General features: G+C 27.7%; 1 protein-coding gene across 1 annotated transcript; it reads right to left on the bottom strand.

Annotated features, from left to right (window-relative positions):
* Positions 1 to 6,014: 6,014 nt before the first annotated feature.
* Positions 6,015 to 13,373, bottom strand: LOC129976451 (uncharacterized). Its single transcript, XM_056090035.1, has 3 exons — positions 13,320 to 13,373; positions 9,418 to 9,539; positions 6,015 to 7,489 (listed from the first exon to the last, which is right to left on the bottom strand). Exons 2-3 carry the CDS (start codon positions 9,529 to 9,531, stop codon positions 6,125 to 6,127), a joined length of 1,479 nt encoding a protein of 492 aa, XP_055946010.1. The 5' UTR covers positions 9,532 to 9,539; positions 13,320 to 13,373; the 3' UTR covers positions 6,015 to 6,124.
* Positions 13,374 to 24,085: the final 10,712 nt, after the last annotated feature.

The following is a 24,085-nucleotide window of genomic DNA, read 5'->3' as shown; positions in this document are numbered from 1 at the left end:
ACTTCAATAAATGGTTTGGTTATAAAGTTAAATACAAGATAATTTAAAAAAGTTCTATGGTAATTTTTTTTTTTTTCTGCATATAAAAATGTTCGTGATTAAATAAAGGTCTTCATCTTTGGAAATGCGATTTATTAATCAGGAATCCTTCTATTAAACTTATTCATACAAATGTTTTTCCAATTAATTAATAATTGGCCAAATTTTGTTACTGTTTTTGAAATTTCTTTTCGCATATTTCCTTCACATGATCTTAAAAAGTCAAGAATTGATTTTGGAAGTTTGATATGACAGTAATCAGTTTGAAATGCAATTCATGCGATGCAATACATTTAATTGTTAATTTATTCCAGTCGTGAAACTTTGGACAAATGAAAGGTTTCAAAGCACATGATGTGTATTTACTTATAAAATATATTACAACAACAACAAAAAAAAAATGTATTCGATATATTTCAACAGAGGATTTAGTTATTTTATATCACTAATATTATTTCTATAGCATTAATATGCTTGAAATATTTTAAGGAAATTTAATCTTTTAGGTTGAGTTTATGATTCTAAAAAATAATTTAAAATTGTTTTATCCTTAGAAGTGTATCTCAGATCGTTTATGTGATAATGAATTTTTTACATATTAATAAAAAAAAAACTTTAAACTAAAATTCTATAAACTACCTTATGGAAAAATTTGATTTTCAGAAAATAAAGTAAAATAAATATTTATCATTTAACAAACATTTAGTTCTTTAAAAGAAGAAATGATTTCATTCAAAAGAACAAACACTTTGCAAGAGAATATAAAATATAATAAATAAATAATCTCTTCTAAATTAGCGAATACTTAAGATGAACTAGGAAAAAAATAGATATTTCTTTTTAGGTCTTTCTTGGGGTGACTATCGAAATGTGCTGTAGACCTTTTCACTAATCAGATTTCAATTATTTAAGGTAACTGTGCTTTCGAATTATAGCACTGACGTGAGAAAATACAGATCAACGGATATCCAACTCTTTGCAAATCAAAACTTCATAAATATCTACTTCTGAATATTAAAAACTATGCATCGATTTTATTTCATTTATAGTCTTAGCATCATAAATATGGCTGAGATTCTAAATTTTATAAACTTTCTGGGAAGTTCCTGGATTTTTTTAATTAACCCTTTTTCGCCATCAGCTTACTCAGCGGAAATTTTGATTGAGTTTAACTTCAGTAAAATCAAGTGTCCATAATTTTATGTTCATGATTTCTTGAATAGGAATTTTTTAACATTGGAATTGTTATAGACAGTAAAAGCAGGTTATTTTAATAGCCTTCAAATTGTTTTTCATTTACATGAATTTCTAATTCGAATTTTTGCAGTGACTTTCTAATAGAAACCTCGGTTCCTATAAGCTCAGTGCACTCTGTTAACTAAAACACCAGACTGTGTTGTTAAAATATCTACGCAATATCTGACGACGTTCAAAACAATATCTTGTTGTGCTTTTGGCTCATGGGGAAAAAATTATATTTTTAGTAGATGTCATCTACATTTTTCCCTTGAAAGTGATGTGTACAGTTGTTTCGTATAGCATTAATTGTTAAGTATTAATTTTCATTAATTATTGAGTTTTGTACATTTCTAGCTAATCATAAGTTATTTTCATAAATTAATTTTTCTTTAGGCATTAAATGCAAGAGTTACTAGTGAAACATTTATATATATTATTCATACATTTCAAACTCTAAGTTCTGAGAAAATAAGTAGTATTGCCACTTTGTTTAGCAGGATTTTAAATGAACCTTGGAAAGCTTCTTTACTTTAGAACAATTGATATATTAAGGCTAACACATCCCTTGTACAGAAATGATATAATTTACCGCTCTACGTGCTAGATAATGCTAATTGATTTGGAGTCGGAAGCGAGAAACCGTTAACGTTTGTTCAAATCAGTAATTCAGAAACTCTGTGAAATCGTGTCTTATCTCACGAAATTTATGGCATGCCAAACAATTGCATAATTTATAGCATTTATGAGCCTGGATTAGAATTCTGGAATAAAATGGCATACAGTATGAAATATCCCTGAGTGTGATTTTCATTTCAATTGGCTGTTTGATATTTGAGATTCAAATTTTCCTTTTGATTCCTTCCTCTCTTCAAAAGGTTCAAAATTGATTGAATTTTGATTTTATAGAGAATATAGATTTCTTTTCAAATAAATTCAGTTCTAGAAAAAAAAATGTTAAATATTTAAATGAATTTTAAGGTTCAAATTTGAAACAATTTTCAGAAAATTTTGAAATATGAAATCGAATATTCCACATTTATAATACAGATTTCCATTTCCTTTCAGCCCACTGTTAAATGTCATGCATTAAAGCTGGTTATTTGGCTTCTAGAATCATACATTTAAGAATGTATATTTATCTATGATGCCCATACCAAGATTAAAGTCAGTATATTGTCTGTTATTTATATTGAAATAATCTAAATGAAAGTAAATTCGGTGGTACAGTTAGCTTCTAAAATTATAATTTTTCGGCATTTCAATGAACTGACGTCAAATAGCTTACTAATTTATCGTTTGATTTTTTGCTTTTATTTAATTAATCTCGCACCAGTAGGAATCGCGAGAATATCGTTTGGTGTTTTCGAACTTTTTTTTTTTTTTGATATTTTAATCCGACACACTCTTGTAATATGCAACTTATTTTTATTCTTTAACTACTCCTGTGTACTTTATAACCTCACTTTTACGATTTTAACCGCATTCTTACAAATTATGAATGTTTCTCAAAGAATCTGTAAATATGTTGCAAATATTAGATATAATTTTAATAAGATCATGCTGTATTGTATTCATTGCATTTTATTACACATACAACAGCTTCCAGAATATTCCCGTAATAGTGAATTTGTGATCAAATTTCTCGATACTATTTATTTTTACTTTCAACTACCACAACAAAGCATAACTGATAGCAGCAATCAAGTAAAATCATAAAAACAGTGTATGATAACTGTATTAAAATAAATATGGGAATAAGTTTCTTTTCTAATATTTAAAATAGAATTCAGAAAAGGATATTGTAAAATATTGTTACAAATATTTAATGTTTGAAATATGATAAATGTCTTACTGTTTGCATCATTAAAACTCAAGAACTTTTATAAGCCATCGAAAAGTTGAAGCATTTTTGAATAGAAGGAAAATTATGGAAAGTCAGGCATACAAAAACATTTTTACCAACAGTGGAATGCAGACTGAGAGGGAACTCTTTATTATTCCTAATTTTTAACTAGTACAATTTTTGTCTGATAAGGATGTTTGAGGAGCTATTACAGCAAATATATTGTCCATTAATCTTAACAATTGCTTAGCGAGTGAAATACAAATTGTGAAGAATATTATTTTTCTTTATTTGTAAATGCATAATTTTATATTATTTCTACTAAATCCGTAATAGTGTAGAAAATAGGATAGTTAATTCTAAATTTAAGTTTTCAAAAATGTGCTCTTACATATAAATAATGTGACAGTCAGAATGTAATCTTACAAACTAGAAATGTATAGTCCATTTTATGTCTAGTTTACAATATGTCTCACAACGACGAATGTGTAGATAACAGTTGCTGGAGAGTGAGCAGGAATTCGCTTTCCTCTTGGGAAAATTATTGTCATAGGGTAGAAATAAAGTAATCCCACAAATAAAAATTAAAAAAAAATTATCAAAATCTCCAAAGCAGTATAATGTAATCATGAAAGGTCAGTACTTCGAAAAGGTTTCATTTGATCCAGGCAATCTAAATATAGTTAATAAAAGATTGTCTGCTATTTTACACTATTTTGTCTTTATCCGGTAAATATATTTTTTTAAATACTCGAGCATTAATATAATTTAAACGTGATCTATTTTCAGTGAGCTCATAGCTTAGTAATTAAAACGCTTTTATTTACAATACCTTTAAAAATGATTTTCTTTCACTTTTTGATTTGATTCTTAAATAACTTTTATATTGCATTTTAACCATGTGACTTCTTTTAGCAAACATTACAATTTAACAAGTCCTGGAAAATGACGCAATTTAGAAGCTAATTTTTAAGATAAGAATAATTCTTGCCACATATTTGGAACAGTTTAATCATAAACGGTTCTTGCACCAATAAACTCAATCAAACCAAACCAAATCAATGAATTGAAATAACGAGAATATACGTATTGTTAGTCAAAAATACATATATTCTAGCTATTGTAAGTCACTGATTTGGTTTACTGACTGTATATAAAATTTGGATTAGTTCTGTTTATTCACTTCAGCTTCAGATTTCTCTAATCAGAGAAAATTGTCTTATCTCGCATGTAAAATTTCACTACAGATTAAAAATATTGAAAAGAAAAGCAAAATTCAAAATTGTTCACTCAGTTTTTATGGGAAAATCTGCTTATTTGAAAATAACTAATCTAATTTAATCATATATATCTTATTATATTTTATTCATTTATTTATTTTAAAATTAATATTCTGCAGTTTTGTTTATAAAAAATCAAAATGTAGTCAGAGTAAGAAATGTTCTTATGAAAATATATATTATTATTAAAAATATATAATATTACCGTTCTAACAAACTAGTAAAATTTTTTCGTATTTCAAATAGACATTAGAATTTAACTCTTTTCTGTTATCTCTCTTCTGATGTACAATATGTCTCTGTAGATAATTTTCCTTTAACCTTCTGTAAATCCTTTGAAGTATTTATTCACTATAAAATCAAGCATGAATCAGCAACTAATGAGGAATCATGTGAGACATTAGATTTTTATCTTCGAAACATTGTTGAACCCATTATAAAAGAATAGCTCAAGCGACCTTCCCCAAACACAGTTTTATTTTATTTCCAACTAACAATCCAAAGTGAAAGTTGCAACCAAACACAAAATAAGGAAAAGAAAAGGCAGATATAAAATTGTATCTATTATATATTCTCATTGTCCAATGCTGAAAACTGAATAATAGCTTATTTGCTGAAAAGCTGAATAATAGCTTATTTGCTGAAAACCTGAATAATAGCTTATTTGCTGAAAAGCTGAATAATAGCTTATTTGCTGAAAACCTGAATAATAGCTTATTTGCTGAAAAGCTGAATGGGATAGCTAATTTGTATAAAAATTAGTTCAGGTACTTATCTCCCTATTATGGATAGTAATTTCCCCTGTTCTCCTTATAAAGTTCTAAATATTTTTTAAATGAAAGAAAAAAAAGAATTAGAGAGGAATTATTGATCCTGTGTCAGAGTCAATGATATGGAACAAATTTTTGATGCCGGGTTTATCAAAAAGATTTTCACAAAAATGCATCATATTTAGTAAAAAGTACTAAATTCAGACAATAAGCATTATAATAAGCATTATTAGAATAAATAGCTTTGCATCAATCTTATACCGTTTCTATAGATTCATTAGTTCCACTTTACAAGTGCATATTTATTTAGTTTTATTTTCAGTTATTTATAAAATCAAATTTGATAATAAAAACTTGCAGATTTAAAGATCATTGATAAATTTGGCTTATATACCTTTAAAAAGGTCTTGCGTAAAATAGTTTGCGTTTGAAATTTTTCCTTTTTTTAATGTAAAAAACTTAATTAAAATCATGAATACTATTTATTTCATATAGTTCATTGGTTATGTGGAAGTTATTTATTAACTTAGATACAGCAAATCAATTTATTAATTTCTTAAGGCTAGATACTATTAGCACACACATTTTTTTTTTGTATATTTAGATAAATAAAAAAATAAAATCATTTAAAATATTCGAAACTGAGAACACTTTTGAAAAAGGGCTAATCTTTTTAAAAATATTTTTAGTATAAATTAGAATTTAAAAAAAAACTGAAAAGGAAGAAATGTTGAATGACGATATAAAATTTCTTTACTTGCTTTATTTGTCTAAAATTAGAAAACTGTATATATATAATTTAGTTACATTCAAATACTTTACATTGAAATAAGCACCAAAAAATATTACAACACACAGTATTACTCAAAAAAATATATTTATTTGTTTAATAAATTGTTTCTAAGTGTATAACAGATCAATATCTGTCTGCTTTTTCTCTGCAAAAAACTTTTTTAAAATCTTCTATTGCTGTTATAGACTCGGTTGTTACCGAGGAAAGCATTGTCATCGTAACCGTTGTTACTTGGTCTGCCTCCGTAACCGTTTCCACTTGGCACAGCATAACTAGGTTCACCTGCGTTAAGAATTCGATAGATGAAGGAATCCTTGTTAAAAAGAAAACTGTACCAAGAATCCTCCATTTGGCTCAAATAATCTGAAACTACTTGTAAAATGGTGATTCCGATTGGTTTCAAATCATTAACTATCTCAGTGACTGTGTGGCTGTCTGTAAAATCGCCATTTTTAAGCTTAAAAAGATTCTTATGCTTCAAGAGAAATCGTACTGTCAAGTCACTGAATACTCCAGCATGATTGCCATAAACTGGTCTAAACTTTGCCAAAGAATCGAGAATCAATGGAACATGGTCACTAGCTGTGAACAGAAGCTTTCGTCCATAATTATGTAGGAGTTTCTTCATGATTGGCCAACTCTCTCCTTTAAATTTTTTCTCTGCCTCTTCAATCTTCGAATTAGGAATTTGGATTATAGTGCCTTCTGGAGTATAAAAGGACTGTTTGTCCATTACTTCATGAAGTAGAGGGAAATAAGCAGCTTTAAATGACCAGAAGATGCGCTTCAGATCGAACAATGCTTCTTCGTCCGCTAACATTTCCTTTAATACTGGTAAAATTACTTTGCTCAAAACGCTATTTTCTTCACCATCAATTACCTTAAGTATACTATCTGCCACTGGCTGAAAATAGGGCTCGAGTAAAGGAAGCATAAGCTCTGGAACTTCATTTACAGGTGTAGTTGCGCTACGTTTAGCTCGGGATTTAGGAGCAAGTCTGGAGGAAAGATATCTACCCATTTGCAAGACAGGCTGCATATCTTTCTTAAGATCAGAGGCCAAGTCGGAAAAAGAGACCAAATTGATGTGAGTGGAATTTGACATTTCCCATGACTGATAGGCCTTATTAATCACCCTTCCGGCAACACGTTTGGAATAGTCGAAGAATTTTATCAACCTGGGTAGTATTTTATCTTTGAAAATTGGCTCAACATCATTCTTGACAGTATTTACAACAGGAGCATATTCGGAATCAATAAGCTCTAGTACCGTAGGTGCAGAATCTTGAAGAGCTTTGCGAATAGCTAGCACTATTGCTTCAAATAATTCCTTGAGACTTTTCTTCAGATCTTCTAGAGAAATTGTATGCACCATGACATCTGACCTCTTGTGACGATGGTGACCATCAGTTTCGACGCAGTGAACAGCAGCGGCATCGACACATTGAGAAGAATGATGGTCAAAAGCTTGACCAGAGGGACAAGTCATGGTACTCATTTGACCATTTTCACATCGATGATAGACCTATGAAAGAGGCGAGAAAAGGAAATAAAGCAAAGCATGAAATATCTCAAATCTTGAAAATTCATTCAAAATGAATTTTAAAATTGGAAACTAGAATAGAAAAACCAACAACATTTGTTAAACTAAACGAAGCACAATATTTAAAAAGTAAGTATGTCTTCTTAAGAAATAAAAGAAGAAAAAACAATAAAAAGAATTGTTATTTGAAATAACATTACATTTCAAACACTAAATTTTCTATCCTTAATTTAAATAAATCGCTACGTGCAATTTAATCACATTTATCTTGTATACAGAAGATACTTATTTTTCTTCTTTTAATATATATCAAGTACATATATCAAGTATGTATTTTAATAAATGACTTAAAAAAAGCGCTTAGTGAATTGTTATAATACAAAATCTTTAAATATTTTAAATGCAGATGAATAAAACCATATAATGTAATTTTATGATAAATATGATGCATTCTTATATAATGTCCAACAATCACATATATGCACGATTTCAGAATATCTAATTCAGCGCTATAAGCTGTTGAATAGAAAAAAAATGGTAACATAAAGTTTTTACTCTTCTAAAAAAAATCAACGCACCATTTAAACTTTTCATATTTGCATTTCTTCTAAAAATTAACAAATCAAGTAGTAAAATAAAAAAAATAAATAAACATATGCTTCACTTCGGGTTAATTTTTCTTTCATTTTAAATATTCTTTAATAATTATGTAAAAATTTTGCTAATGAAATTGATACCAATTTCTTATTTGAATACAACCAAAACTATGAGTGACTAATTATTTAAAAAAGGCATTTAAAAAAAAAATTGAAAGAAATGTATTATGAAAATAATGTGAATTAAAAAAAAAACGTTGGAACAATTTTAATTTAATACGGTAAATTAAGTAGTAAAATAAATTTACGTTAAAATCATAATTTCATTTGTATATTTGTGTTTAACAATTGCATGGTAAACACTATTTTAATGAGTGAAAACAAATACTGCACTTATTTTTATTTGAAGATGATATGCAAATTCGTTGCTCCTTTTGAATTTCGGTAAAAACTCCCAATTGTCAGAATTAACAAAGTAGAATAGCCAGATCGTAAGCAAAGATCAAAAATGAATAAATCAAAGTTTTATAAATGTTTACACCAATCATATCTTTCAAAACATTCTTTTTACAACAAAAAACTACTTTGATTTAAATGTGCTTCTTTTTTTTTCATTAATATAACAGTCGATATTTTTATTAAACTTCTGTTATGTCACGTGCAGTCTCTTTTAAAATTTATTACTCAAAAAAGATCACAAATAAAAATGTTTCAGCAAATTTCATATAAATTTCACAATATCAGATTTAATTGTATGAGGCATACATTTTATAATGTAAGTAATGTGAATATAAAATAAATGCTAAAAAAATTAAACATTTCAGATCAAAAGTTTTTAAACTTGAATTGCTATTCTTTAATAGAGGTTAACACTGGTGAGATAATTAATATATAAGTAATTGAGTCACAACTGACAAAAGTTAGAGAGTAGTTGATTGTAAAAAAAACCCTAATATACCGTTTTTACAAAATCAATTTTCTTCCAGTTAATAAAAAAAAATATTTTTTTAAACTAATTTTGATAATCGGGAAGGGTTAATTGGCAATGCCCCAGAATAGAGGTTAACACTGGTGAGAGAATTTATATATAAGACAAGTAATGAAATCACTACTGACAAAAGTAAGACAGTAGTTGATCGTAACAAAAGCCCTAATATACCGTTATTACAAAATAAATTTTCTTCCAGTTAATAAAAAAAAAATATTTTTTAAACTAATTTTGATAATCGGGAAGGATTAATTCGCAATGTCCCAGAAGGCCAATAATGTTTTCATACATTATTTACAAGCAAATGGTAGAAGGAGACAGCTTACCTGACAGCCGGTAGAAACAACAGCATGGAAGAAAGTGTGGCCATCATTCGGGCATGAATAGCCGAAAGCAGTTGCACATAATGCAATCACAGTTGTAAGCTGTAGTAAACGCATATTTGGACCTAGAAGACGTGTATAGTTATAAGCATATGATTCAAGTAATAAATATTTAAAAAAAACTTCCTTAATTATATTATTCAATAATAACACCAGCCTGCAAAAAAAAGAATTTTTTTTTGTTTGTAAAATTTTAATTGATTTATATCAGCAATGACGATATCATTCCAAAATGCAAACTAAATTTTATGTAACGCGTAAGGATTTTTTACAAATGACTATGAAAAAATTAACAAAATGCAGTATAATGCATAGAGTTGCAACTGTAGTTACTATTAATTAAACACAATAATGCTGTTCATTTACAATATTATGATAACTTTTGTGTTTTTCTTGAAGTCAAAAAGCTTCTTTTTCGGGTTTTTCGTTTATGGTCCACATCACTGTCTCTTTTTAAAGACCAACAGTAATCGGCCATCATGTTAACATCCCACCGTCCTTGATATCTGAGTTCCATCTCCTTTATATCCTGGTGGAATCTTTCACCTTGCTCGTCACTCATTTTTCCTAAATTGTCTGGGAAGTATTCTAAATGTGAGTGAAGGAAGTGAATTTTAATGCTCATATTGCACCCCAAAAGATAATAAGTACGTAATAACTCAGTTACAAGTTCTTTGTAATTTTCTTTTCTCTCATTTCCCAAAAAACCTTCTACGACATCTTTAAATGCAACCCAAGCATGCTTCTCTCTATTTGTCATACATTGTTCAAAATTGGAATCTTTAACTAATTTCTTTATTTGTGTTCCATCAAATACACCTTCTTTAATTTTAGCGCTAGACAATTTTGGGAACTTCGATATAAGATACTCAAAACATTTTCCAACTTTATCCAAAGCTTTCACAAACTGCTTTATGAGTCCTAATTTTATGTGAATTGGGGGCAATAAAATATTTTGTGGATCTATTAAATATTCATTTAAAATATTCTTCTGACCAGAAATCCATTCTTGTCTCTTAGGCCATATCTTTTTCATCCAATGACTTTCTCTGTCCCTGCTATCCCATTCACAAATAAAGCGCGGAAATTTAGTAAATCCACTTTGTTGCCCGAGAAGCAGACCTATAACCTTTAAGTCATCACATATTGCCCACTTGTTGTCAGTGTATTTTATTTTAGTGAGAAGCATCTCCATACTTTCATATGTTTCTTTCATGAAAACGGAATGTGCAACTGGAACTGATGCAAGTTTAGATTCGTTATGCAATAAAACTGCTTTCAGACTCCTCTTTGAGGAATCTATAAATAGTCGGCAATCATTCGGATTATAAGGAATATTACCTTCTAATTCATGTAACAAACCAGGTATGTCAGCACATTAAACCAAGAAGTTATCAGATTTGAAAAATGATAAAAATTGCTTTTCTCGATTCCTGTAGCAACTAAACGACATATGTGTCGTTAATAAATTTTTCTCTTTTAACCGAAAGCCTAATAATTCTGCATTTTCTTTAGTTAAACCTAAATCACGAATTAAGTCATTTAATTAAGCTTTATTAAATTTTTCAAGTACTTCATTTTTCATTATTTCATTACTTCATTTTTCAGGTATTTCATTAAATTTTTCAGGTACAATTATAAGTATTTATTCAATATAAATGTATTATTTAATTTCAATGAAATAAGAGGTTTTCGGAATTTATTTAAACAAATAAACATGTATACTTTATTAATTTATCCTATCCAAATCGCAAAAAATCTGTGTATTTTTACTTATTTAAAAAATTTGCTTTTCAAAAAAAACTGTACGTGATACGTAAAAACTGATATTATTTTTGAAATAAGCATGCGAAAATACATAAAAAACAACTATTACTTTTAAAACAAGAAATTGTTGCAGGCTGGTGTAATTGAAACACTAAATATTTATTTAAATAAAAGATTCTTTTATACCTTTTACTCCATTTTAAAAGCGTAGTATATTAAAAAAAACGTTTCTAAATAAATATGTTCTGTTGTTTTGGTTTTGCGTGATAGCGATTACAATCTATTTTGACTTTCTGCTGAGTTAATGATTTGGAATCGCGCCATCTATCGGCAATGAAAATTTTTTATCTATTGCAGAATTTGTAATAAATATGCAAACTCATAAACAGACAAGAAAGCATTTTAATATTGCATAATCATTCATTTCTGAACTTCATTTAAATTTTAAAGTTTTCTTTACTGAGTTGTTTAAAAACGATTGCAAAATTTCCACCGAAAAATTAAACACTCAAAAGAGAAGACGAGTTCATAAAAATTCTTTAAATTTAAAATGATGAAAATCAAAAGAACAATTATTATATAAAAATTCAACATTTATGTATAATAATTTTATCTGAAGGGCAATTCACAAACAAAATAGTAATTGAAAGCTGAATTCAAATGATTTAATATGCAAAAAAAATTTAAAAAAATACAATATTACTATAATTTTGCTCATATAAAATTTTAATAATTTTTTAAGTTGTCTTCTTGGAAGATTGAACTTAGATGTACTCTTAAAAATTTTGAACAAAAAATTATCGCTTATAGAAATACTTTCATTAATTTTAAAAGAAAATAATTTGCGGGATAATATTTAACATAACGTCACTTTTATAATGCCAAAAGAAGCATCTGTTGAAATAATGTATTAGGATATACATTTTTATTTTAAACCTGTTTTTGGCATTATACCTGAAGATGAAATCTCTCTAAAAGAAAATGATAAGGTATGAATCTAGGATTTTCCTATGCCATACTATTTATTAAATCATGATTTGTAAGTATCGATTAAGCATGATGTAGAAGCAACGAGTTAAACTAATCATTTAATTGGAAGAAATCTGAAAATTTGCTTGAAATGGAAAATGAAAGATAATTTACTCTTTTTGCTTAATATTGTAAATAAAAGAACGGCATTATACTGTTGGTGAAATCATGCAAATAAGTAATCTCAGTGTAATAGTGAAAAGAATCTTTATATAATTTCTTTTATAATAAAAAATATCATTTGGAAATATCATATAATTAGTAGCACATCTTACACATCATAAACTAAAGACATTTGAAAAATTCCTTTGAAGGATATTTTTAAAAATTCAGTTTTTTCATATTTTTTTACAGAAGCACTAAATTATTTTATTTTGAATTAATCACGAAGATAATTCATAGATCTGAATGCTTTATAATTTTCTAGAAAAATTTTATCAAATTTAATATGTTAAGAAAGGAAAATTTGCAACAAAATAATAACGGGAATATTACTTATTTCACACATAATTTACATTCAAAAATAAGAAATAATACATTGTTATTGCATCAACATTCAAAAGATCTTTCGGCAAAATATATTTAATAAAACAGTGATCAAATAAAAAATTATGTTTGAAAAAGCGGTAAAAATAAATTAAAAGTAAATCGCCAGAAATTATTTTTTAACTTACTAAATAAAAAATTTTGGTAAAAGTACCATTAGAAAAAAAGAAATCTAAAGAAGAATTTTATTTTCAAATTTTCAAATTACTTCTTCTAAATGAGTTACTCTCATCTTGCTTGTACTGGCTTCTAAACGACTAATTTTGATCATTTAATTTTTTCACTTAAAAAATCATCTACAACTGAAATAATTTCATTTAAAAATACCTTAAAATGTCTTTTAATTTAATTTGTTTCTCATGAAGACTAAAAATGCAAATATATATTAAAAACTATGAAAAATTTTTAATTATTTCTAACTAACCATTTGAAAACACTATTTCCTTTAACAAGACATTCAAATTTTGAATGAAAATATATGAAAAAGATAGAGGTCAACTTACTATTTCCAAGAAAATTTCCTGCAGGTATTTTGTAATTTCAGTGGTAACGCTAAGCCGTAAAGAACTGGAGAACTGTTAAAGGCCAGGGTTTTTATAACGGCCTACGATTGTGATAACAAATAGATAGTGGCAAAATAAAACAAGTTGTAAAGGACTGGGACGTGCAGCTACTGGTTAACTCCTTATCAAGACATTCCTTTTGGTCTTGGTCACTCTGTATTGTATGAAGGTCAGAAAGTCAACAGAAGCAATCAAAAGACTTCGAAGAAGGGGGGGGGGGTATCTAATCCATTTTCAGCTTCTAGATGATAGGATAACACAAAACTCCCTGTCTGTAAAAATCAAAAGGGGTTCTACAGATAACGATAAAATATTTCAGGGTTTTTGTTTTGTTTTGTTTTTCTACGCCTAAGGTTTAGTGGTTCTAGACATTTCACCAGACTTGTTTCTGCGTGAATCTAAACACGTCAGGTTTTAATGGACACTTTTGTAAAAATAAATTTTACTTTACAAAAATAAAACATTGTTAAAATAAAATAAAAAAGATACATCTTATTTATTTTAATACATTCAAATAAACAAATTTAATTCGAGTATTATTTAATAAACATTTTAGTTGATTTATTATCCAGTGGTGAGTTTTTAATTTTTAGTTCATTATTGTGAATATTATGGGATAAGTAAAGAATTAATCACAATACTTAATTAAGAATTAATCACAATAATTAATGTGACTTAATTAATTGTATCTATTATCTAAGAAGTACATTCGGAATATATTAAAATAACGTACTATTAAAAAAAATTCAATTGCACAAGATTTCTAATCGCTTCAGTGAATAAAAAATGAACGATCAGAAAGTACTATCCTAACAAATATGAGCAATTTATGCTTTTTTACTATTGAATAAATTCAAATGAATTTGGGGTCTTAGATATTTATAGGTTTCAAAGTTTTATGTTTAGTAAGTGGGATTTTGCTTGCAATTTTTTAAATATTTGTATGGGTTTTCCAGAAGGATGATAGCAGATAATGTTTTATAAAATCTTATTGGCAAAGAAATAATTTTAGCAATTGGAACAAAGGAGGATATTCATATTTAGAATTCGATAAAACTATACCTTCTTTTTTTAAAGTTCTTACCTTTATTACTTAATTATCTTAAATAACAAGCACACAAATGTGATTGAAATTCATTATTTTTTTTGTATTCTTCAAATTAAATAAATTAAGCTAGGAAACTTTATGCTTGTGTTGGGTGAGATTTGTTGAACATTTGGTTTTTTAATTCCGCTGTAATTTAACATTTAGAATGATTTTATTTCTGGCTATTTATTGATTGAAATATGCAGCTACAAATAAATTTGTCAGTGTTGTTTTACAGCAAATGTAATTAAGATTCTGATGAATTTCAAGCTGATAAGAAAGTATTCAGATTCTTTATGTTGCGATAATTACTGATGATTGTGATTATTACTATAATTAATTATATATTAAGATTATTATATTATAATTAAGATACAGATATTTTTTAAATATCAATTACATAAAAAGTTTTCAACTTGGAACCATATTTGTGATATATATTCACTTATAAAAATTGCTTGTTATTTTTAAATTTTTTTCCTATATATGCAGTGGCTCAAACAATTGCGAATACACCTTAAGTTCAATTGATAAATTGGACTTTCATTATAAATAACACATTACCGAGAAGAGCAAACATATTTTCATACTCACTCATAACAAGCGGTTTAATTTAAAGTAAAAGCAAAGAAAAATCAACGAAAAACTTCCAAAATTGAAAAGTTTCAGAAGCATTTTAAATAAGCATATGTAGATTTTTGTCTCAAAAAATTGAGAACATACCAATGAAATTTTTGTAATATCTCTCATAGAAGGAAAGTGTCAGTATTTATTTGCATGTCATTTGGCTTTTATAATGACCACTAAATATCGTGGTACCGATTCGACCCATTTTTGATGGTATCTGAAAATAATCATCCCATTCTTGCAACAATTGATTTAAATGGTTTTTTTTCTAATTTTGTGTTTTTGGACCATTGTTTTGAGTGTGGCCAACAGGTATTCAATGACACGGATGTCGGCAGACTGTGGTAGTGTGTGTAACTGCTGTTTCCAATGGAAAAGACCCCACATTTTGACGTTAAGTGCAATCTGTTTGGCGTCTTGTCCTGTTGGAAAATGAAATTTCCATCTAAATCCAAATTTTTAGTACTTTCCTTTAGATTTCTGCAAAGTGCATCCAAGTAAAGCATGTGTTTTATAATGCCATCTATCCCGGATGAAGCCATACAACCCCAAAGCATGACGGAGTCACTGCCATGTTTCACTGTAGGACGTAAAGTTTTCGGGTCCAAAGCAATATTAGGCTTTCTCCATACGATGCGATGTTGTCACTGCCAAAAATTTTGAGTTTTCTTTCATCACTAAATATAACTCTCTTCCAAAAGTCATTGATCTTCAATGGATGAGTTTTTGCAAACTTCAAACGCTTTTTCTGAATTTGCAAGCTGATGAACGGTTTCTCTCTAACAATTCGACTTTTATATCCAGATTGTCTAATTACATTTCTAACAGTTTCAGCTCTTACATTTTTGCCTATGATTTGAGAAATCTCTGCAGTAAGTTGGATGAACCATATGGTAGCAGCAATCTAAAGTAAAGTGCTAAAATTTGGGTTTAGATGGAAATTTCATTTTCCTGCAGGACAACGATCCCAAACACACTGCACTAAGCGTTAAAATGTGGTATCTTTTTCATTGTCCAAAACGCAAAACACAATCCAAAAACACAAAATTAGAAACACAACCCATTTAAATCAAGTTTTGCAAGAAGAATGGGGCAAAATATCTTCAGATACCATCAAAAATGGGTCGAATGGGTACCATGACGTTTAGTGGTCATTATAAAAGCCAAATGACATGCAACTCAGTGTTGACACGTTTTTCTATGCGAGATAAATAAAAATTCCATTGGTGTATTCTCAATTTTTTTGAGGCAAAAATCTTGCTTATGTTTATTTAAAATGCTTCTAAAACTTTTCAATTTAGAAGTTTTTAGGTGATTTTTCTTTATTTTTACTTTAAATGAAACCATTTGTTATGCTTAAAAATAAAGATATGTTTGCATCTCTCGGTAATGTGTTATTTAAATTGGAAGTCGGATTTATCGAGTAAAACTAATGTGTACTCTCAATTGTTTAAGCTACTCTATATATATTCATTTGCTCTCCATTTTTAAATAGATATAATATAATTTGTTAAACCAATAGATTAAATAATAAATATTTATATTTATTTACATTTATCTGTCTAGATTTTATTTTTAAGTAAATAAAAATTAGAAGGTGTTTTGTTTGTTTTTTTTCCTACGAAAATATATGAACATAGAAAATTATCGTTTGCAGATTCCTGACACAAAAACCTTGTTACATTGTAGGATGTTAATAATTATTAATAATATTCATTTTTCTTTCAAAGGAATTTATGTTTAATTGGTATAAGGTCTTATTTAATTGTTGTAAAATATGTTTCTTGAAGAAAGTAAGGATAACCTTAAAGGTCAGAAATGGAATTTTGTACATTCAATCTGAGGAAAGCGCATTTAAATATGAATTTGCAAAAATATAAGGATATAAAATAGATTTAAAAAAAAAAGAATTTTTATGTGAGTTATTAGTTAAAAAATAACCGTGTTAAGCTTAAGATGATAATTAGAAAATAATAGGCATGAATCAAAAAAAAAAATTAATAATAACTCAATTCGCTTGAAATTATTTTTCACATGTTTATAAAAATAATAAATGTCGAATTGGTTGATTTAATCTATTTCTTATTTTAAAATTTTTTTTAAACAAAGTGAATGTTCACATTTTCTTTTGAAAGAAATATTTTTCTGTAAATCACAATTCGGTTTATCAAACAAACGATTAGCTTAACCTTGAAAAGAATCACAGATAAGCAAGTATTCCTAAAGAATATTCCATAGAATAATAGTCATATTGCTTGTTAACTTTTATTTCAAACACAAAAGAAAATTTTAGAATCCACGTGAGATATTAGCACACATTATTCTAGTAATTTTTCCACAGAGAATATATCATTTAAAAATCCATTTATGGTTTAATATCACGTCTTCCAATTTTAGCTTGAATTGTAATTCGCTAGCTTTGATTTCAATTATTCAAACTTCGATATACCAAGTGCAATGGAAATATGAATTGAACATTTGCTGTCCAAAAGATACTAAACATTTTTTGAAAGAAAAATATGGATAAACATAATAATGATACTTTTCATTTTTAAAACAGCAGTTATGTAACGCATATGAACAGAGCCCGACTTAGCCTAATTGGGGCCCGAGGCCAAAACTTCTTAGCCCCCCCTCCTTTGCTTCACTACTTTAGTAATGGAGAACCGTGTGTAGAACTTGTCTATGGTATTTTTCGTTAATTAATTCAAAATGCTATTTAAACTTAAAACTTAAAAACACTCTTAGTCTTAACTCGAAGTACCACATTTTACCATTGAATTTAAAATGCAATCTGACAAAAAGATTTATATTAGAATGTTTTCTACAACTATTCTAATATAAATAAGCACTGTCTATAAGAGAAACTCCTAAATCTCATTAACTAAATGTTAGTACATTTTTAAAGGAAAAATATGCAAATTTCTCAACAGTTATTTTCATATGTAGGAGTATTTAATTATTCCTCGCATTTATTGCATACAAACAAAACAAAATTTCTTCAAACAAAAAATACAGGCTTTTTATTGGCCAAATTTGAACATTGTTAGGATAGTAAACATCCGGGACACAATATAATCTTTTTATTCCCCTTCCTGATATTTCTTTTCAAAAATTGGGTAAAAGACAGACGCTCGAAGCATCAGCAATCATTTTCTCTCTGCTCGTCGGTAATTATATTGTGGTGAAAAGCTTATAAGCCAGTTAACAGCTACGCTACACGAGCAATTGCTTTTATATTGTGGTCATGTTACTCGGCTGCGAACCACAAGGTCTCTGGTTCTATCCTCGCTCATCACGATTCGCTACAATATCATCGAAACTATGTTATTTAAATTTAGTTGATAGTTAAGCTACATATTTTGCTTATTATCACATCTAAAATCAGAATTAAAAAATAAGTTTAAAAAAACACAATGAACAAATTAATCAAGGCGGCTCATTTTCTTCTAATGACTCACATTTCATGCATAACATCCATGTTCACTAACAGTCACCCAAGAGTCAGTTTCTTAGCCTATAAAAATTGGCATATGATTCCAATTGAAAAAAAAATGATTTAAATGACGTAAGGATTACATAGTATTATATTTTAGGAAATAAATTTAAACCTGAAAAGGCTTCTAAAAATGAATTTTTATATAGCTCCTCGGTCCTATTATTCATAATGTGAAATATTTTAGACACGCAATTATTTAAAACGAAAAATGTTCCCACGCTTTTATGACTAAAGCGACGGAATCATGAAAATTTTAATACTAGTAATATAGATAGTTTTAGACCATTTCAAATACAGTTTCAAGACAGAATATTTAATAAACGTATTACGTTTTCTCAAGACAGTTTAACTTCTCTAAAATGATGAAATTAAAAGCTTCAAAACTCGATCATTTTTGTGAAGTTCATAATTTAAATTCCTGTTATGTACAAGAACTGTTTTACTTAATGCAACTAATAACTCGATGGAAGTTCATAAAAATTTCAATTTCATACTTATTTAGCACAGTTTCATCTATTAATTGAAATATAAGTTATAAAAATATAATTATTTAAGTCATTTGAAGTCATAATGAAAAAATAACTTGTTATAATCCAATGCTATTGGTGAACGAATTAACTCATCCATTGCAACGAATGTATTATATTTCATTAACATATGAAAAGTAATCATATAACATAATTTTTTTTTTTTTTTTTTTTTTTTTTGTTTAAACTGAAATTTGAAAAGTAATATCAGAAATTTTTGCATTACAATTTGGGACCAGGAAATTGGTCGGAAAATTTTTGCTAACAAATGTCTCAGCGAAATTTTTCAGTTATAAATATTCTATAACGAAATGATATCTTAGTAATCTAAAACCTTTGATTTTATTTATTAACAGTTTTAAGTTAAAATACTTTTTGTAAGTTGAATTTGCATTTATTACAAAATTTCAATTTATAAAACTTATATTTCTGCTTGAAATTATTGGTTGTATCTCTGGGAAATGGTTCATACCATTGTTTATTTGGTAAAGAAGTAATTTTAAAGTACTGAATGAGGGATATAAAATTAATTAATGCGTCACAAATTAATTTTCATTCTCTCTTAATTATAATCTATTTAACTTTATTTATTTTAATATATTAAGTTGGATAAATAAGATCGCATAATCAAGGATTTATTACTTGTCAAAAACTGTCTATTATTAATTGTCAGTATTTATCGTATCGATGAAAATATTGAATGCAAAAGTTGAATGGACAATCGAAAAATTTTAAAACATGGAGTGCAATTTATAAAATTGAAGTGTTAAATTAATTTTCGAGGTGTTTAGAATTTAATTTTATAGAATTCAACTAATATTTAATTTTAAAGGGAAAAAAATGTGCGTGCATGAACTTATATTGCTTAAAGATTGTTCAGTAATAGATGATTAAAATAAATTAACCTAATTTAAATTTTAAAAATTTTATCAAAATGTCGGAAGGTAATAAACATCTTTTACAGGTATTTGTTTTTTATACTAATAAATTTTAAAACCAAATTTATTTGTGTGAAGATAAATCGAATTGAAAACCATTAAAAAAGTTTCGAAAATTGCTTATCACCCTTTAGATAGGTATACGTGCAGTTTCAAAAAGGTCAAGAAATCACTGCAAGTTCTTTATCTCGGAACCCCTTCCTCAAAGAAGATTTTCTAGTCTACTGATTGCAGTCTAGACATCATGTTTTAAGTTTCTATCGGATTATATTGGGAGCCAGCCCTTAAGTGCGATTAGATACAGTGTAAATCAGTTGCGGTACAATAGAGAAGCTGGTATTGCTAAAAAAACTCTGCCAGTTTTAAATCTGTATATAAAGGTAGGGGATGCACTTTCAAAAGAGAAAGGTGCATCAGAAACCTTGCTTTGAATAATACACAAAAGTTGAAAGAAAGTGAAGTTCTTGGAGTAAATGGTTCTCAGAGATTTTTTTCATCTGAATTTACATTAAAAACATGTATTTTAAGATACAATATATATGCACAAATTTTAACTTTAATACTCTTTAGTTGTAAAACTGTATTTCGATTTTATAAAATAATTAATAAAAAATATTATTTAAAAAACGTTGTTAAATTAAGAATATATATAGTTGAAGATATCTTTTATTTCTAAAACCAAGCTATCACACTTCATTTATATACTCGACGTTTAATCAATTTGCTAATTTAAAAAAAAAATATTTAGAGAATGTGAAATATAAATATCTTGAAACATGAAATATACTGAAGTGTAATTAAAATAATGTCTAAATAATATCATCACAAAGCAAATGTCCAGAAATTTAGCCAAACGATAATCTTAGCGTAATGTATAATCTGTGATTACGAAGTTAGTATAAGTTATTTTAAATTAAATTGTTTCATTAAGGAAAGCTTTTTCAAATATTTCAAAATCAAGATCTGTACCTTTGGTAATTCTGCTGAAGTTCAAATTTTGTCCTTTATTTAAATTCAATTTCTTATAGATAAAAAATGAATAGTAATCATATGACGTGATAGACATGTGAAAAAATTACCTATGCATAAAAATGAGCTGAAAAAATATTAAAAAATTCCATTACGCCTTGCTTTGAAAAAATAGGGAATTGCTAAAAAGTATGATATGAAAAAAAAAAATGTAAAATTAGTTGGCATCTTCTAATACCGCATAGAGTTTGAAAATAATAAAAAATAGGGAATTTCGGTTGCTATTCATTACTTTTTAAAAGTTCCATTTATCCATTTAATGTAACACTAGCTTTTAAGTATTCAAATTCCTAAGTGCAACAAAATTATTTCATCAAATTAGATTTATAACTTAATCACGTATTTCTTTCAAAGTGAGCGAAAAATAAGTAAAATCGATGCACATTTTGTGTTCCTAATCAGCACCTTAACCTTCATGCATCACCTTGTCGAAGAATTACAATAATTCGAAGTAAATGTATAGTAAAAAGTTATTTAAATTTAAAAAAGGATGAATATTCAATTATTTCCTTTTATCTAATGTTCCTTTTATCTAATGTAACATATTATAGAAATAAGGAAAAGAAGAAAGGAAAAGTTATAGGAAATACCGAAAGTTAAGATACATATAAGAAATTTCCTCAGCTTTTAATAAAATTTTCATGCACGCTACTTATTTTTGCCAGTAGTTTTATCTTTTCTCTTTATCAGGTGATAATTATGTGAATTATGGGCAACAGATTCGCCTGTACACCTAATTCCCAAATCCTAATTATGCTAATTATCAACGATGTTGGGTAATAAGGTCTTTGACGCAATTAATGAATGGAATCCTCCCATCTCCCAAAAAAAAATTATTTATAGTGTGGTGAAGCTTATAAGCCAGGTAACAGCTAAGGGACACGAGTAATTACTTTTGACTTGTGGTCTTGTTACTTGGCTGTGAACCGCAAGGTCCCAGGTACTATTCTACCCAATGCCCTCTTCCACATTGGTGACCTTGGACGATGAGCAAAAAACAACCTTCGTACAGCTGTTGTGGCACCATCTACCCACGGCAACCCAAAGTCGTCAGATTCACTTGACGCAGCAACACAAAGTCGTCAGACTCACTTGATGCAACAGTAACATTCACCCACACACGCTCACCATTACGCTTGGCTCTACTCAAATGGGTACAGGCGCATTAGACTCAACAGCTAATATATCACTACTCAACAGATATATCGTTCGTCTCACTTCCGACTCACTGGAGGGAGAGTACTGTAGTGAAGCATTTTAGCCACATAACAGCTGCGGGATACGAGTAGTTTTGTCTTGTAGTCTGGTTACTCGGCTGCAAACTACAAGGTCTCAGGTTCTATTCCAGCCAATTTGCCCTTCACAATAATTTGTGAATATGATTTCTTAATGAAGATGAATAATTGGGATATTCAACTTTCAAAATGATCTATTTCATAAAAATATATATTAACCCTTACCTTCCGATGTATAATGTTTCAACTTCGATATTTCTAGATCAAACGGAACGAGTTGTAAAGTGCAAATGGATAAAAAATTATTTTTATTACAAGCAGAGATTAAAGTTCAAATAAAGAAACTTTCAATGACAATAAATTAAAAACGGGACTCTTTCTTTTCTAAATCTTGATCTTCTATTGATTCTCAAGTTATAGTTATTTAAAATAGTATGGTTTCACACATTTTCAGTAGAAAAAAAGGACCGCTTGCATTTAATTATTTGAAAAGAATGAATATGTGTATCAAAATGTAAAAGAACTAAAATGTGCTAAATCAAGAAGGTCTTTATTTAAACTTTAACACCATTTCAAATAATTGGAAAAAAATATTAATTTATATTGGAGGGCAATGTAAACACTACTTCATATTTTTACGTGACTCAACATGTGGGAGCAGAAACATGAGAAAGATTATATTCTTAAAAGATTAAGATAACATTTGAGCAGGATTTAACTAATGCAGCTTAAGAGATAAGCCAGCAAATATTTTCTTGCAATTCCTATTAATGTAAGTTTTCTAAATAAAATTATCTTTATCGACTTCTTCAACCTTTAATTATTGATATTCGTTAAGTTCGGGAAATTTCGAGATCAGCCATTATTTAAACCTTCACATATCAATAAATTCGAATCTATTATCTATTCTTTCTTGGAATTTACTAACAATCAGGAATCATTAGACAATGTATTTCTTCAAATAATCTGCACTATCACGAATGGGATTGATCAGTGATAAGATAATTTTGTAAAAAATACGTTTTCTAAAAACATGCCGGTAAGAATCATTTTAAATTTACAGAAGCATGAAGAATAAATTTGACTATAAACGTATTTGAAAATTCGCAAAAATCATCTATTCTTTCTTGGAATTTGCTAACAATCATGAATCATTAGACAATGCATTTCTTCAAATAATCTGCACTATCACGAATGGGATTGATCAGTAATAAGATAATTTTGTAAAAAATACATTTTCTAAAAACATGCCGGTAAGAATCATTTTAAATTTACAGAAGCATGAAGAATAAATTTGATTATAAACGTATTTGAAAATTCGCAAAAATCATCTATTCTTTCTTGGAATTTACTAACAATCAAGAATCATTAGACAATGTATTTCTTCAAATAATCTGCACTATCACGAATGGGATTGATCAGTAATAAGATAATTTTGTAAAAAATACGTTTTCTAGAAACATGCCGGTAAGAATCATTTTAAATTTACAGAAGCATGAAGAATAAATTTGATTATAAACGTATTTGAAAATTCGCAAAAATCATCTGCTTAGGTTAATGAAAAGTTCAGATTGACACTGAATGACAATACAGGATAAATAGAAATGAATTGAAAACTCCATTTCTGTGCAATTTTTTTTTATTAATCTTCCGAAATATTTACATCTTTCAAAATAGCAGGATTTTTTTTTTCTTTTTTGCTTAACATTTTTAAAGTAAAAATTTGCCTGCATATAAGATTAGCTTTCATTTTTATTAAGATCA

The sequence above is a fragment of the Argiope bruennichi genome, chromosome 7, assembly GCF_947563725.1.
Source record: "Argiope bruennichi chromosome 7, qqArgBrue1.1, whole genome shotgun sequence".
In the NCBI taxonomy this organism is placed as follows: domain Eukaryota; kingdom Metazoa; phylum Arthropoda; class Arachnida; order Araneae; family Araneidae; genus Argiope; species Argiope bruennichi.
The sequence above is the reverse complement of the archived record's forward strand: the minus strand, read 5'-3'. Positions and strand labels throughout refer to the sequence as shown.